The sequence below is a fragment of the Carassius auratus genome, chromosome 32 (genome assembly GCF_003368295.1).
Source record: "Carassius auratus strain Wakin chromosome 32, ASM336829v1, whole genome shotgun sequence".
NCBI classification, from domain to species: Eukaryota; Metazoa; Chordata; class Actinopteri; order Cypriniformes; family Cyprinidae; genus Carassius; species Carassius auratus.
This window is the reverse complement of record NC_039274.1, coordinates 4084929-4100789: the sequence shown is the minus strand read 5'-3', so window position 1 is coordinate 4100789 and position 15861 is coordinate 4084929. Positions and strand designations below refer to the sequence as shown.

At 36.5% G+C, this 15861-nt stretch overlaps 2 protein-coding genes across 2 annotated transcripts in view; one reads left to right on the top strand and one right to left on the bottom strand.

Moving 5' to 3' along the window:
* LOC113051393 (collagen alpha-5(IV) chain-like) overlaps window positions 1-2328 on the top strand; it is a 38431-nt gene extending 36103 nt beyond the window's left edge. The window contains exons 48-49 of the mRNA XM_026215108.1: window positions 691-863; window positions 952-2328. Coding sequence (XP_026070893.1) covers window positions 691-863; window positions 952-1033 — 255 coding nt within the window. The 3' untranslated portion in view covers window positions 1034-2328. The remainder of the gene's footprint in view (window positions 1-690; window positions 864-951) is intronic.
* A 4990-nt stretch (window positions 2329-7318) lies between these two features.
* The window catches only part of LOC113051391 (insulin receptor substrate 2-B-like), a 28062-nt gene continuing 19519 nt past the window's right edge, over window positions 7319-15861 (bottom strand). The window contains exon 2 of the mRNA XM_026215103.1: window positions 7319-9666. Within this exon, the coding sequence (XP_026070888.1) occupies window positions 9662-9666 (5 nt within the window). The 3' untranslated portion in view covers window positions 7319-9661. The remainder of the gene's footprint in view (window positions 9667-15861) is intronic.

Sequence of the window (15861 nt, the reverse complement as noted above, 5' to 3'; positions counted from 1 at the left end):
ATAGGGATTAAAGATAAGCATTTAAACATTTAACGTATATTTTTTTCCAAATAAAACATTTTAGTTTACCAATAGTAGTAATAGAAATGCAATTCCTATGGTCTAGTAAGATTTTATTCATTTATATGACTTTTCCAGGTCTGGAAATCAAACTTTTCGAAAGTGTCCACGTCTTATATCCAGGTTTTTAAGACTCTGGGAGTCCTGGTTCTTTAAAGGACAATCAGTTTTTGAGGAGGTTAATAAATATAAGAAATATCTTGATTTCGAGTTTGTTTTTGTTTCGTCCTGGTTATTTGACATCATCTTAGGTTCTCTAGTGAGTCCCGGCTTCCTGATTCAGAAACACTGCTTTAAGACCATTGTGACAAAATGTTCAAACGGCTGAGTTTGCCGGGTACAGATGCAGTTACCCCGAGAAAACCTGAGATTCATAACAACTACAACTAAAAAAAAGTGGGAAAAAAGGTTGAAAACGATAATGAAGTTGTGTACAACGTGTCTAATTAAGTAAGGAAAGCACATTCACACTTCACAACTCTTCACGTCGAAGTTGAAATTTTGTTGAAAAATAAAAACAGCATACAAATACAAAGATTGCGTAAATAAGAACTGGCATATTTTGAAAAGCTCTCAGACATCCTTGTTGGTTTTATCCTCGCACTGACTGCTGATCTTGCTCTGTAACAGCACACCAGTGCAGGTGCGGAGGGCTCGGGTCAGGCCCTTGCTTCTCCCGGCTCCTGTCTGGAGGAGTTCCGCTCGTCTCCGTTCATCGAGTGCCACGGTCGAGGCACCTGCAATTACTACACCAACTCGTACAGCTTCTGGCTGGCCACCGTAGACGTGAATGAAATGTTCAGGTCATTTTTCATTCCAAACACCAATCCTTGAAAATATCCTAAATCTTCAGAGTATTTTTCTAACAACTTTCTTTCTCTGGTCAAACAGAAAGCCGCAGTCAGAGACACTGAAGGCAGGAAACTTGGAGACCCGCGTGAGCCGCTGTATTGTGTGTATGAAGAGGACGTAACGTAGTGACTTTTTTGCAGTCTGTTGGTGTCGCTGTTGCTGAGGATCAGCTATCACTTGCTACGACTGCGGCCATCATGCTGATTCCCAGTGAAGTTCCACTGGTGCAGTATCTTCACATTTAACTCTATGGTGCTACTGTGCAACACAGCAAAAGAAACTGAACAAAAGAAATGAATTTATTAGTCCATTCCTTTTTTTTTTTAAGAAGTACCTCAAAAGAAACATGCAGGTCCAGTAAGGCGCCATGGCATTTGTGGCACAATGTTTTTTTTCTCTAGAGATTCTTTTCATGTAATATTTTCCTAAAAGAATTTTAATGTTCATACACAAATGTTAGATTTTGGGGGAGAAGTGCTCTCCGGCTTTTTTTTTTTTTTTTTTCTAAGTGGAATTGTCTCCATGTTTCCAAATGGGCACTTTGAACATCAAAGAGACGGAATGCACTGAGGCGTTACATTAATGGGACTGCTTTTTTAAGGCTATCTTTTTTTTTCCCAAACTCTATTTCTTCTTTAATGGTGGTACTAACACTGCTGTATCAGGACTTTTTTAGCAATGTGTCATTTATCTCCTTTTTTGTAAGTAATAAAATGTGTATATTGTGTAAAACACTTTTTTAGCGTAAAACAAAACCGATCTTTTTAATGAATTTCTGGGTTCTTTGTCAGTATGCTCGTTCCACATTCATTTACACTAACATTTGTACAAAGAACTTTTCTTTTAAATGAAACGGTGTTTTATAAATATATATAAATATATATATTAAAAAGAAAGTATATATCCAGAAACTTGATTTGGCTGTAGGAGGGTTTTTTATTTTTATTTTTTTGGTCAGTAGTTGTCAGTGCGTTCTTCATAGCTCACATGCCTACATGTAATATTTTTTCAGATCTCGCATGAATGCAGATTTCATTGAAACAGTAAGGAGATTTCTGTGAAAACCCATCAGATGTATGGTTCTTATTTGTTATATAACTCCACAATGTGATGTATCACTGTTTCAGATCAGATGAACCACTGTCTGTCAGCAAATGTGAACATAAACTATATTATAGTATATATAAAGAGAGAGAGAGAGAGAGAGAGATAGTTTTGTGTATGCATAGCTGTACGCAGTACATAGATTACATTTGCTGAGAGTGGTGGTTTATCTAATTTAAAACAGTGAAGATCTTCACTGGTCTTCATGGGGCACAAAGAATGTGTATTTCAATATCATTTCCAAATTATATGTCTAGTATCCAGAAGTTGTCACGAACTTAAATGACTGAAATAAACGAAACAATAAACTTCCTCTGTGCAAGGTGAACTTTTTTAAGAGTGGGATTCTGGTTGGTTAGGACAGTCATAGTAAATTATACTAATTACAACAGTGTTACATTTTCTTTGCAGTGAGTTTCCTTAGCTAAAGCATCAAATCTTGCTGCATGAAAACCTAAAATACAGTTTTATCACGGTGAACCACTAGAGGGACTGCAAGGCTGCACCAAACAGATGTCTTTACCATGACAGACATCTACAGTATGCATACAATGTTTTAACATTTATTCCACAAGACAAAAAAACTGCTGAAATTATTAAAATAACCCTACTCAAAAGTTTGGGAACCCTTGGTTCTTAGTACTGTGTTCTGTTACCTGATGATCCTCGACTGTCTTTCTGTTTTGTGATGGTTGTGCATGAGTCCCTTGTTTGTTCTGAACAGTTAAACTGAGCAGCGTTCTTCAGAAAAATCTTTAAGCTCCTGCAGATTCTTCAGTTTTCCAGCATCTTTGCATATTTGAACCCTTTCCAGCAGTGACTTTATGATTTTGAGATGCATCTTATCACACTGAGGACATTTGAGGCACTCAAACACAACTATTTAAAAAGATTCAAACATTCACTGATGCTCCAGAAGGAAACAAGATGCATTAAGAGCTGGGGGGTGAAAACTTTTGGAATTTGAAGATCAAGGTAAATTGTACTTAATTTGTGTCCCGGGAAACATACAAGTATCTTCTGTTGCTTACGAAGGGCAGAACTAAATGGAAAAAAAACTTTTTAAATAGTTGTGTTTGAGTGCCTCAAATGTCCTCAGTGTGATAAGATGCATCTCAAAATCATAAAGTCCCTGCTGGAAAGGGTTCAAATATGCAAAGATGCTGAAAAACTGAAGAATCTGCATGACTTTAAAGATTTTTCTGAAGAACGCTGCTCAGTTTAACTGTTCAGAACAAACAAGGGACTCATGCACAACCATCACAAAACAGAAAGACAGTCGAGGATCATCAGGTAACAGCACACAGTATTAAGAACCAAGGGTTCCCAAACTTTTGAGTAGAGTTATTTGAAGAATTTCAGCAGTTTTTTTGTCTTGTGGAATAAATGTTAATATATTTTATGCACAATATCTTACTCAGGACAGTACTAAATAAAAAATAACATGCATTTAGTATGATCTCTCTTATTTTTTGAAAATTACTCATATTTTCACAGATTCTGCACGGGGTGCCCAAACTTTCGATCCCCACTGTATATATATATATATATATATATATATATATATATATATATATATATATATATATCGTTATTTACATTAGATGCATATGGAGTTGGCTACTGTTCTGTGTAGTAATGGATCATGATACAATCACAACACGACAACATGATTAAGTGGATGTAAAATAAATCTGGTTTGTGTCTCCATTTGTATTTTTCCTGTTAGCGTATCACCCTCCTGCTCTTTCCGATTCTTAACAATGTGCTTGTTATCCAGGACTGATTGGTTAATGACTAAGCTTTGAGCTAAGGAGAGGTTATTAGATCCTAAACAGTCCATATAAGATCCAGTTGACAAACTGAGTGTTGATGTTTGGCAAGAGCTAAGCTCTCAGTAGGATCAGTGAGCAGACGACAGTGACCCCATTACCACTGAGATAATAGTCTTTGTTCAGGACAGCAACAGAACCAAGGCGCAGCGACCAAGCCAAGCTCATTACAAAAATTTGTGGTCTTATTCCTAGAAAGAAGCAAAACAAAGGGTCAACACTTGTTTCTGATTGAATAAAACTTGGCCCGGGAGTTTATTGTTCACTACTCGTTCAGCCCTTTTTCTTTGTTTTTAACATTAATGGACAATAATAGATGGAAAGCAACTTTAATAGACAGATAATCATAAACGTGTATCCAAAATAAACAGTAGGCATATAACACCTGCAATATTCATACCTTAATTCAGGCTGGAGATAACTGTATACAGTCTGTCTTTGGATTAAGTTTGAGTCTATGGAATGGTTTCAAGGAATGGGCCACATCAAATCTGTATTTCCAGGTAATTCGTCCCTTAGGGGTGTATCGGATGGCCTGCATGATTTAGGGAATAACCTTTTGCTTAATGAGCTTTAAAAAGGAATCACTGCTCACGTCTGTTTTGAAACGGGAGCACCTAGTGGCAAATACTACATCCCTTGAGAGTTGGACTTTGGCGTAAACGTTCGCATGTTGCCACTGAGCTCATGATCCACATGCAGCCTAAGCCTTAATACAGCCTACATTTGTGCACATACTGTACAAGCTACTGAAATCAAATGATCTGTAGGGAGAAACCTGATCACGCACAGACGCCTATCAGACGAGGATTCCCCTTCGCGGTGCAGCCAAGACTTCATTTCAGCAAGGGTTGTTAGAAGTGCTTTAGGAAACCGCTATCACTCTTCTAAAACTGATCTGTCGTTCAAATGAAGTAAAGCGATATTACACAAATACCAGTGCTGTTGCTAATATCAGCACCATAGCAATAGGTTTTGAGTAACTTACATTTTAAACACATTATCAGTTACTTAGACTGTTTTTACTCTGGCGACAAAAATAGTTCAGAACAAAGCCAAAGTGGAATCAACTGTTGCATATATAAGTATATTTAAACAGTTTTTGTGTTATCCAGCTGTAATAACTCGGGGCATCTTATAAACATCCAACTTCAACATGTCACTGGGTTGGCAAAAGGATCCCCCCCCCCCCAAAATGACTTGTAAACTCAATCAGGTGTAGCTAAAAAACTCTCAATAGCACATAAAGCCATTTGACTTTGAACGGTGATCGGCTGTGGTCACTTTGATTAGCTCAGCATGAAAAAAGCTTTCCTGGAGCATTACAGTTAAGTTTTGTTTCAAAGGGGGAAATTCTTTTCTATACTCACTGTACATGTATATATATTAGTAAGAGAGTATATTTTATTTGTCCTGTTGTCAATATCATTTAACCAGTGGGCAAATGATGACAAGAAAATTGATGTCAAGAAACAGGTCATATATGCAAATCAAACTGACGTCAATAATTTGACGACGTTGATTTGATGTAAATTGACTATTGGGCTACAAAGACATTAAACCAATTTCAGAGTAGGATTATCTTCCTCTTTTCACCCAATTACCACTGGAAGAAATTGCCGTCAGAACAGAATTTAAAATGATGTTATAGCATCTTGATCAAGTCTCGACTAATATGTGTCTTCACTACCATTCACAACTCCTCTCCAGTGGCCCCATGGGATAGTAAAGTGTCCACTGGATGCATCTTTCAGAATAATGACAGAAATACTAGGTCATCTGGGTACTATTACCTGCTGTTTTATGAAATTCTGTCATCTCTGACACATTACTCACATACTACTGTATCTAGTTAGGAATATTTGGATGCAGCCAAGGTGTTTTTTTTCTTCAATGAATCAGTGTTTTTGAATGAACTGAGTCAATAATTCAATGACTCACAAAGACAATCACTTCTCAACACTCATCTATAAGTCTGCCTGGGCCCTGAAACAGAAGACATTTCCCTTTCTTTGTATTCAGCCTTCAGCAAAGGATCTCGCACGACAACATTCGGTTCAACTTTGACATTTGGACCTGACATTTCACATTAAATGATAACAATGTGTGCTGCTGCTAATGAAGGGCCAAGGTGTCTGACAGTGCATAGTAGATTGATTCTGTACATTAGCAAGCAGTGCCAAAAAGCTTACATTTAAATACTGAAAATCCAATTAAGGGCATCATTGAGGAACAACAACAATGCACAACATGGTCACTATAGATGGATAATGTCACTCCCTAGACATTATTATACGTTTGGAGGCCCTTAAAGAGATAATAGTTTCCCAGTTTAAGTTTCTTACTACATGCTCACTGGCAAATAAGATTTGAGTTTCTGGGAATAAAGTCGACCCCCCTGAAAAGTTCACTTGCAATGGTCAGTTATCTTAAGCTTCTTACTGACAATGCTTACTGGCATGAGCATGCGGGGGGAGGGCGGGGGGGCCGGGGTGTTATGGTGTGCATCCATACATGTTTATGCTTGCCTTCTTTTATCAGATGCAGACTAAAGTCCATGAAGTTAAGCTGAAGTTCAGAAAATTGAGAATTTTTTTTATTCTTCATGCAACAGTCACCGTTTTTACAATGGACTTTTCTCTTTTAATAGACATTGTCCTACAGCTTATTTGTCAGTTTTTCTAAACTGTTCCTAAATTGACTTGATTTTGTTTTTAATATACGCATGCTATGGCTTCTCTGCCTGCTGGAAATCTCACAATATTGAATTTTGCAAATCAGAAGCAACAGTCCAGTGCCCAGTTGAGATGGTCAACACACTCTTTGGTGTTTATTGTATATTGTATACACTATCGACATGTTCTTCCATTATACGATCTGTGTTTGTGGTCTCTCCAGAGGGCCAGAAACCACTGGACGGCCTCAGCAGGCTTCCAAGGGGGCTACAGGTTGAAAACAAATGTATATATGATGCGTGTGTGTGTATATATATATATATATATATATATACAAATACTGAAAACGAAAACTATCAAGATTTCAACTGAGATCTATATTTCTTGTATATCTTCACTAATCATTGTTTTTATTGAAGAACATACAGAATTAGAATCTCAAATATCCTATTTTTTATTATTTTTTTAAACCAAGTCTCTATTATTTATAGTAGAGGAAGAAGAGGGGATATTTCAAATTTTGCGTTGGACGATAGGGGCCTTTGAATTTGATATTATTGTCATCTTCTTATAGTCAGTTAATAAAACAATGGCAAAGTCTCCATTAATAATGCTGCCAAATGTCCATGTCATGTTTACACTGAAGTTGTAATGAGAAAGAAGGGTCACTGGATGTTACTGCTCTGAATCGGTTTTCTGAAGCAAACATCAAAGTTCAGCAAAGGCGGACATAAAAAGTAGTCAGTAGGCTTTTATTCAGAAACTTAGAGAATGAAAACAAACGACACTGGAACATATTACAGGAACTTTTTTTATTGCAATAGCTCTATTGAAAGCAAAAAAAAAAAAAAGATAAATAAAAACACTAAGCAATGCTCAAATGATTTGCCTGCTATCACTCGCTTTTTCCCACCAGAGGAAAAAGGAAATGCCAATCAATTGCAAGGGGGGGGGGGGGGAGCATCAGTATGTACACATAAAAAGTTTTTCCTTTTTTAATTTTTTCTCAGACTTCATCTGAAAAACTGAACTCCACACCTGAACTTTGCTGTATGTCAGGCTCAGACTTCAAAAACAATGGTGAACAGAACACAAGCGTATCGAAACATACTGAGGTGAAAAAAACTGGCAAGAGGATACTTTGATTCTAAAATGATGCCAAATAAACAAACTGCTTTTCAAAAACATTCCCAAAAAATTATAATAATTATCATCTGAGCTATTACAAAAAAGAAAGAAAAACATATTACTGCTGTACCACTGCACATCTGTACTAAGTAATCACTTGAATCAAGTACCAAATAAAATCTAACATCATAAAGATGGCAATTTAATGAATAATGGCAAAAAGTCTGATCGTATACATTAGCAAAAGGCTGGTATCAAATACATTTATGTGGAGTTAACCATTTGGCTGATTTAAAGCTTTTATGTATGACGAGAATTTGTGTGTTATTCTTAGAGGTCAGTCTCACAGTTACAAGTAACGTTTAACATTAGCCCAAAAAAATATTCTCTATCCTTTTTTTATATCACACTGAGGCAATTTGGGTCTTCGATAGTTTTGAACATTGAATAAACCCTTTTCACAGAACCACAGCAGGGCTGTAATGGCCAATCTGTGCTAGTTAAGACTTGCTTTGGTAATTCCAGGAGGAATGGATCCTGTTACCAGACAACAAAGTTCACTCTCGTACCAATGACAGAATAACAATGAAGACTCTACCATACAGTGTTTGGCATTTTCTTCAATGTCACAATGTTTCACATTTGCTTTTGTATCTTAAAACAATGCGCAGTATAAGGGAAATATAAAAGTGAAGGCCGTTTATGTAACCAAGACAAATGAACCTAAAGCTGCAGATTGAGTTGTGTGCATATCACTCCTTTGGGGAGAAGGAAAATATATAAATACACTACAGAACAAATGCAGAAAACCTTTAGGACCATGAACATCCACTTCCTGAAAAGCCTGATCAAAACAGGACATACTGCAATACTGAGAGTCATAAGAGAGTCATGGAACAAAAGAGCAGCTGATTGATAATACTTACATATTAAATATAATTAATTCTGAATAGAATATTAATGAAATGTTGTGACTTATGTTGTTGGTTGAAGGAGACTTCAATCTTGCCAACAGCATGCATAATGATTTCTAAAGAGAGATTTGGGCTTATGTACCTTTGTATTTTGTGCTGTTTGTTCCCACCGAGTTGTAGAAGATCTCCACTTAAGAGTTTATTTATTGTGGGTACCAAAACATAACTGGAAAACTAATTTATATCTATTTAGATGATATAAATCACTGACTATGTGCTCATACTAGTGGCATTTTAGCAACTGCGGCAGATTTCATCAGGGAGTCCCAGAATAGACCCTTCCTCTTTCCCCGTGCCCCCTCTCCTTCCACCCCCTCTCTCTACAGCTCTCTTGGCAAAGCGAAGGAGAGGCTGGTCAAAAATTAGTATGGGAAGAGATACGAAAAGCCTATGTTTGGGCTGCGCCACATGCCAAGAAGGCACCGTGAGAAACACCTGGGGCCCTGCACAGGGTAAAGCAGACCGAAACATCATTACTAGCCTGACACTCACAGATACTGTAGAACAGTGTTGATAGTACAAAGAAGGAGGTTTCTACAGTCCAAAATTAAAGATGTGCGTGGAACATTAAGTGAGGACCTAACAGAGACAGACATTCGTAAAAAAGACAGTACCGCTGTTCAGTCACATCCCGTCTGCAGTCTGTACTGTACCAATAAATGCTCTCTCTGTTAAGAAAATGGTAAACATAAATACTAAAGTATGCTATTGCACCTGAAATCTTTATGGGAAATAAATATGATTTTTACATACGTTTTAATGCTTGTAAACAGCATATACCTGCCCAAACCTTTTGGATTATTGGGGTCATCATAAGATGAACCTCCCTTTTTATGCTGCTAATAAAATCACAATAAAGCACTGAACTCATACAAGACAGAAGTTATGGATCCACTCTGGAGACAGCATATGAAAAAAAAAAAAATCATAAAAGTCCATTAAAACAAAACTCAGGATCCTTTTGTTGTGCCACAGGGTTGTGTGCTAGGGCTCTCGTGTTTTTCAGCATCTCTGCAGGAATTTGATGGGACAGTCCTTAGTCTGTAGTGAGAAAGAGAGAGAGATAGGATTAACCCATTACCAGGTGAAGGCAAGATAATATCACGCCCCTTCAATTAATCTCATCACTCACTGTATTGATTCAGTCACATGCCATATACAGAGGTTATAAAACGTTGGCTCACCCAAAAATAAAAATTGTGAAAATCACTTACTGATTCACGTGTCATTCCAAACCCATAACACATTTGCTCATTTTGGAAACACAAATGAAAATAGTATTAATGAAACCTGAGAGATTTCACTAAAAGTTCATCCAGAATTGGGGATTTCTCTTGCACATCAAGGAAGTGCGTATGAGTTTCCATTGATCAGTGCACAATGTAAGCACATCAATTATGGTCAATGTTTATACGTGAATAGGATCCTAAATTAAATCTGTTCATCATATAAAGTAATTGTGTCTTTTTAGAAGACTCGGATTAAACTGCTCAATGCATATGAATTTCTTTCATGAAGTTCGGGTAGAATAGACTTCAAATGGAAAAATTTATATCTTCCTTTAGTGGTCATAGATGAATGAACATCTTATAGGTTTGTTTGTGAGTTAATTATGACAATGCATTTTTTTTTTTTTAAACAAAATTCTGTATTAAAGGAATTCAGCAGGACCATCATGACGATCTTTACATACATCCTCAACCAAATCTTACCATGCTACCTGTCCTGTCTAAGGATAACCTGACGTGCCCTTCACCTGCCATTACCTTCTCAGTCCACTTTCAGCTCTGGCAGACAGTGGGGTTGTACGGTGGCCTGCTTTGACCCTGGTGCACAGAAGCAGTGCCTTTGATAAAGGGCTTTGTCTGACCTAACAATGCCACCATTTTCAGAGCTGTCCGCACAGCGGCGTCTGGAGCGGCAGGAATGCTGCTAGTTCATTGTTCAACTGAAGGGCAGGTCCGATAGGGGAACCAAAGGTCCCAGAGTTCCTCCCAGCCTTGGTGTCATCATTACCCCACAGTGACAAACACACCCTCAGTTTGCCCAGAGAGATGCCATTAACAACCCCATATTCTTGAGTCAGTACAGGTGTCGCCTTCATTTTTTTTTTCGGCTCAATGCAGAAAAGAAGTTGCCATCTCTCCTCTTGCTCACATATAAAGCAACCCAAGATCAAGGTAACCAGTTCCAGAAGTCTGACAATGTCCAGTTTAGATTGGCCAGAGGTTACATATTGACCACCTTCATAGAATCTAAAATCTGATCCAGCCCAGGGCACACCCAAAAGTTTTGTCTGCTGGCCAGTTCTGGATTTTACTTGCCTTGCCAACATTTGTACTGGCCTGACCACGAAAGAATGCTAAACAATTTTTAATATCAGTGTATTTTAATATTTGCTGATCTATATACTATTTAAAAGTTTGGGGTGGTAAGATGTTAAATGTTTTGAAAAAGTCTCTTAGATCCATCAAAGCTGCATTTATTTGATCAAAATGTTTTTTTTAAATAATATTATTCCTGTGATTTTCAGCAGTCATTACTCCAGTATTCAGTGATTCAAAGTCACGTGATCATTCAGAAATCATTCTAATTTGCTGATTTGGTGCTCTTTTTTTTCAGGATTCTTTAATGAAAGTCTATATCTATTATTTTATTATTATTATTATTTTTATTATCATTAAATGTTGTCCTTACACAATGATCGGATTGTGGTTTTCAAAACATCCTTACTGGTACTTAACTCAAGACTAACACTATGTCAGACAACCAGATAAATTCTATAAGGGAGTGAGAAAAGTGGTACTCAAAGAAAATAAATAAATAAATAATCTCTCCAACTGAACACAGAAAGCCGACATTTAGTTAGTCTTACTCCTGTGCACATACAAGCAAACAAAAGTGACCATTTTTAGTCTGAGCATATCCAGTTTGGGTCAGTGATGTGTTTTATATATTAACCATCTTCATGGAATCAGAGAGATCCGATCCAGCCATCCTCTGCCCTAAAAAGTGCATGGCAGCACAAGACCATCTGCGTCACAGCATGGACACCAAACTCCATGTGCGTCACGATACACACCACTCACACATCACAAGCATGTCATAGTGCCATGCCACAGTAGGCCGCCGCTATAAGTGGGACAATGACCAAACAACTGCTGCCTCGCTTTCATTCCCGGCCTATTTTAGGAGCTGTTCTGCCAGCCCACGATAGTGGGATTGCCCATGACCCTGCGAGTCTCTTCTTTCACACTTGGTAGATGAACTTTTGACGGGTGGCACCAGCTGGTACAGACGTCATTGGTCCTGTAGAACGAGAGATGATTTGGGTGAAGTCGTGGCCTAGTGGTTAGAGAGTTTGACTCCTAACCCTTGGCTTGTGGGTTCGAGTCTCGGGCCGGCAATACCACAACTTAGGTGCCCACTTAGGTGCCCTTGAGCAAGGACCCGAATCTTAAATTTTTTCATCAAGCAAGTGCCAGAAATGCTAAATAAGTTCACATAAGGCTATAGCAAATGTTGCATATTCTGGAAGAAACACAGAGTGCTTAACAGACTTTTAAAAAGTCTGCACTTAAGACTGATTTGGACCGATTTAAATAGGCATCTAAAATAGCAGTCCCAAATAATTCTGTATTGTCCCCTTTCCATATTTTACTGCTATATCTTTCTAACTTATCCTCTTTTTCTCTACATGATACCAAATGTCACATCCACAGGTGGAGCAGCTCATCATTACTAATTAGGGATGTGCCGAGCTGTCACTCAGTAATGGTATCGGCTCTGATACTGCCTTTAGCAGGGTATCAGCCAGACGAGACGATCCAAATACAATATTGTGCATATACTATTTTGTGTTATTGTTGAGCCCCACAAAAGGCACAAAACATTATAAAGCACCAGTAAGTTCTCGTGCATTACATTCCAAGTTTTCTGAAGCTGTTCCATAGTTTAATGTGAGGCACAGATTAGTGTTCATTTTTAATTTAGTCATTTAAATTAGTCTTAGTACTGGTGTCATATGTATTAGTTACTATTAGTTATTATCATATTTAAACAACCTTGTCCTGTTTTATGTCATGTCAAGTTTTAGTCGACTAAATGTTTTGAGCATTTTATTTTAGTTAATGAAAACATTGTCACATTTTCGTCATGCTGATAAAACTGAAAAAAATATTGCAAAAAGACTGTTGTCAATTGTGAAATTTATTTTTACATTACAGGTATTGCACGGCAATCATTAGAATGTGGACTCGTACAAGTGGTTTATTTGACCTCATCTAGTGTACTGATTTATTTATAGGACATTTAATATATAAATTAAAGACATAGATATGCACTCTGTCTACATTCTGCAAAAAAAAAAAAAAAAAGTAACAGTAAAATTCCTAACAGTAACTCCAAAAATTCCAAAGCAGTTGAGTAAGTGCATTTATCCAGCAACAACAATCACTAACAAAATAGTTGAGATCTCATAACAGAACACAGACTGGCTGAATGACACTTTTACGCTGAACACATTATTATTTCTCACGACCCAGCTTTCATTCTGGAGTGCAAAGGAAAATAGCGTCTTGTTTAGAAATACCTGAGAACAACGCATATCTGAGGAAGACTCGGTCATGGGATTTTTGTGAGGTAAACATGGTTTCTTTTTGTTTGAATTCATTTATATCACATCTGTATCTCCCACCGGAGCTGTGGATCTGATGTTTCACAGTACGTTTGAATAAGACTTTGCTGTGTTACTGTATGTATTGCATGTATATGGTGTCACATTAGAACGTGAATGACAATTAGTAATTTTACTGTCTGTCAGGTGCTGGCTTCAAATCTGAGTGGCTTGTCTTAAAGAGGAAGCATAAATAAACTCTTGAAATCTGGCAAACGCAAATATGAAAGCTGTTTTAGCTTAAAGTATTCCCAGTGTAAGTCGCATTTTTAATTAATGAAATTAATACATTTAATTTACTAGTCATATTTGAATTACAATTATTATTCGTAAAAAATACAATTAGAGTTCTCTAATTTAAATCTGACCTGAACCAATTATGATTAGGGAGCTCTACATATTCATTTTTACAAGTCATATGTCTCCATTGACTTTCATTCATTTTTAATTACAGAGTTCTACAAATGGAATTTTTACTAGAAGGTATTACAGTTAGAGAGCTCTCTAATTCAATTGTTACTAGTAAGAATTGCATTAAAAAAAGCGCTCTAATTGTAATTCCTACAAGTTAGAACGTAATTATAGAGCTCTCTAATTCAATTGCGACTAGTACAAATTGTATTAAAGAGCTCTCTAATTGTAATTCTTACTAAGAATTTAATTGTAGAGCTAACTGAATTATTACTAGTAAGAATGTAGTTGAGAGCTAATTAAATTAGGAAACTCTATAATTAAATCCTTGCTAAATTTGACCTGAATTAGAGAGCTCTCGAATCATAATTGTTACTAGTAAGAACTGAATTAGGAAACTCTAATTCCATTCTTACTAGTAAGAATGCAGTTGCAGAGCTCTCTAGTTGTAATTGTAACTAGTAAAATAGATTTAGAGAGCTCTCTTATTGGCATCGTTACTAAAAGTGCTATTATGATGAGAATATTTTAAGCTAAACGGCTTGCCATAAAGCTTGGGTAGAGGCATGTACAACAGTCCGCAATAACAGTTTGTCTTTTATTTTTCAATGAAAATTTTGGTATAGATTTTTTTTAATACATTAAAGTATTGCACTTAACATTGATTATACTCAGGGGTGCACATAAGTGGTCCGCAGGTTCGCATGCGTGACCAAAATAAAAATGCATTATATAAATATGTTCTGACAGCGCATTTGCCTAGCAACATGGTTGACAGCTGTTAATACATGGTTACCATTTTAGATCACAAACTGTACTATATACATTTTATTTTCAACCTGAAAGCATAAATCTAGGCTATGCCATGCTGTTTTCAAAGCACAATGCAAAACTATGACATTCATCCACTGACGCTCTTTAATCAGCAGCAGCGCTAAATCCGGAAACGTGTATACTTGCCGGAAACCCGACAAAATTAAAGCATGCTTTTTAAGTTTGAATGTGTTGAAAATGCTTTCATTTATTTATTTTTAGGCTATTCTATCCAAAGCGACTTAAAATTGGGGATTACATAAAGCGATTCTTCTTAAAGAGGCAAACAAAGAAATTAGTAGTAAATATTAGCATTTTATTTTTAAGTTTACTATAAAATACATGTATTTTTATTTAATACTAGGACTGCCTTTTTATTTTTAATAACACTATCACACACTATTATTTAGCTTATTTACTAGTGCAATAAAGTGCAATAATATTATACCTATTATTAATTCATTTTTTTATAGTTATATTTAATGGGTCATGCTATATGCAGTGTGAGGACCAAACCAAATCTCCAGGTTCTCTTATGAGAACCAGGCTGAAAAAATTATGTGCACCCCTGATTATACTGCATTATGATACAGTTATAGTTATCGTTTATTGACCTTGTTGTCTTATCATGGTCTCATCTTAGTCATGGGAAAAAAAGCTAGTCAACGAACATTTTTCATTATACATTTTTTGTTAATGAAATTAACACTAGTTCAGATGAATAATTAAGTCATTAAATTCAAGTTTGTGTAAACTCTTCTCTCCACTGCGGCTGTCAGTCATCCTCCTTTCAGCATTCAAACTGTTTGTTGAGTTTAGTTACGATCTGTAGATAAAGTTTTGCATAAAATGACTTTATATCTTGCTGTTTCTATCATGTTACTTGCTACCGGGTGTCCGTTAGATCACAACACTGGGTTAGACCACACTATAAATTATTCTTCACATGCACAGTAACTCTTTCTTTTCAGAAAAAAAAGGCTCAAACTATTGTATATTTATTTATTTATTATTTTAGTATATATTTATATATAAATTAGGGCTAGGACTAGAATAATCTTTTGGTGGGTTGGTTTTTGATTTTCAATTTTGAGATTCAAATATTCTTTTTTTGTTTAGTTTTTTTAACACCGGACATCCCTCAAGAAAAGGTTCTCATTCGTGCTTGAACATGAACTGCCCATGATTCAGTTCATCTGGAAGAGAAGACAAAAATGCCAAAGACCTCAGATGTGTGCGAGCACGCTAAATTGAGTGAGGACAAGACAAAGGCATTGTGCCAAATATGAGATCACAACAAAAGTCAAAAAAAAAAAGGCAAAATTCACCAGAGTTCT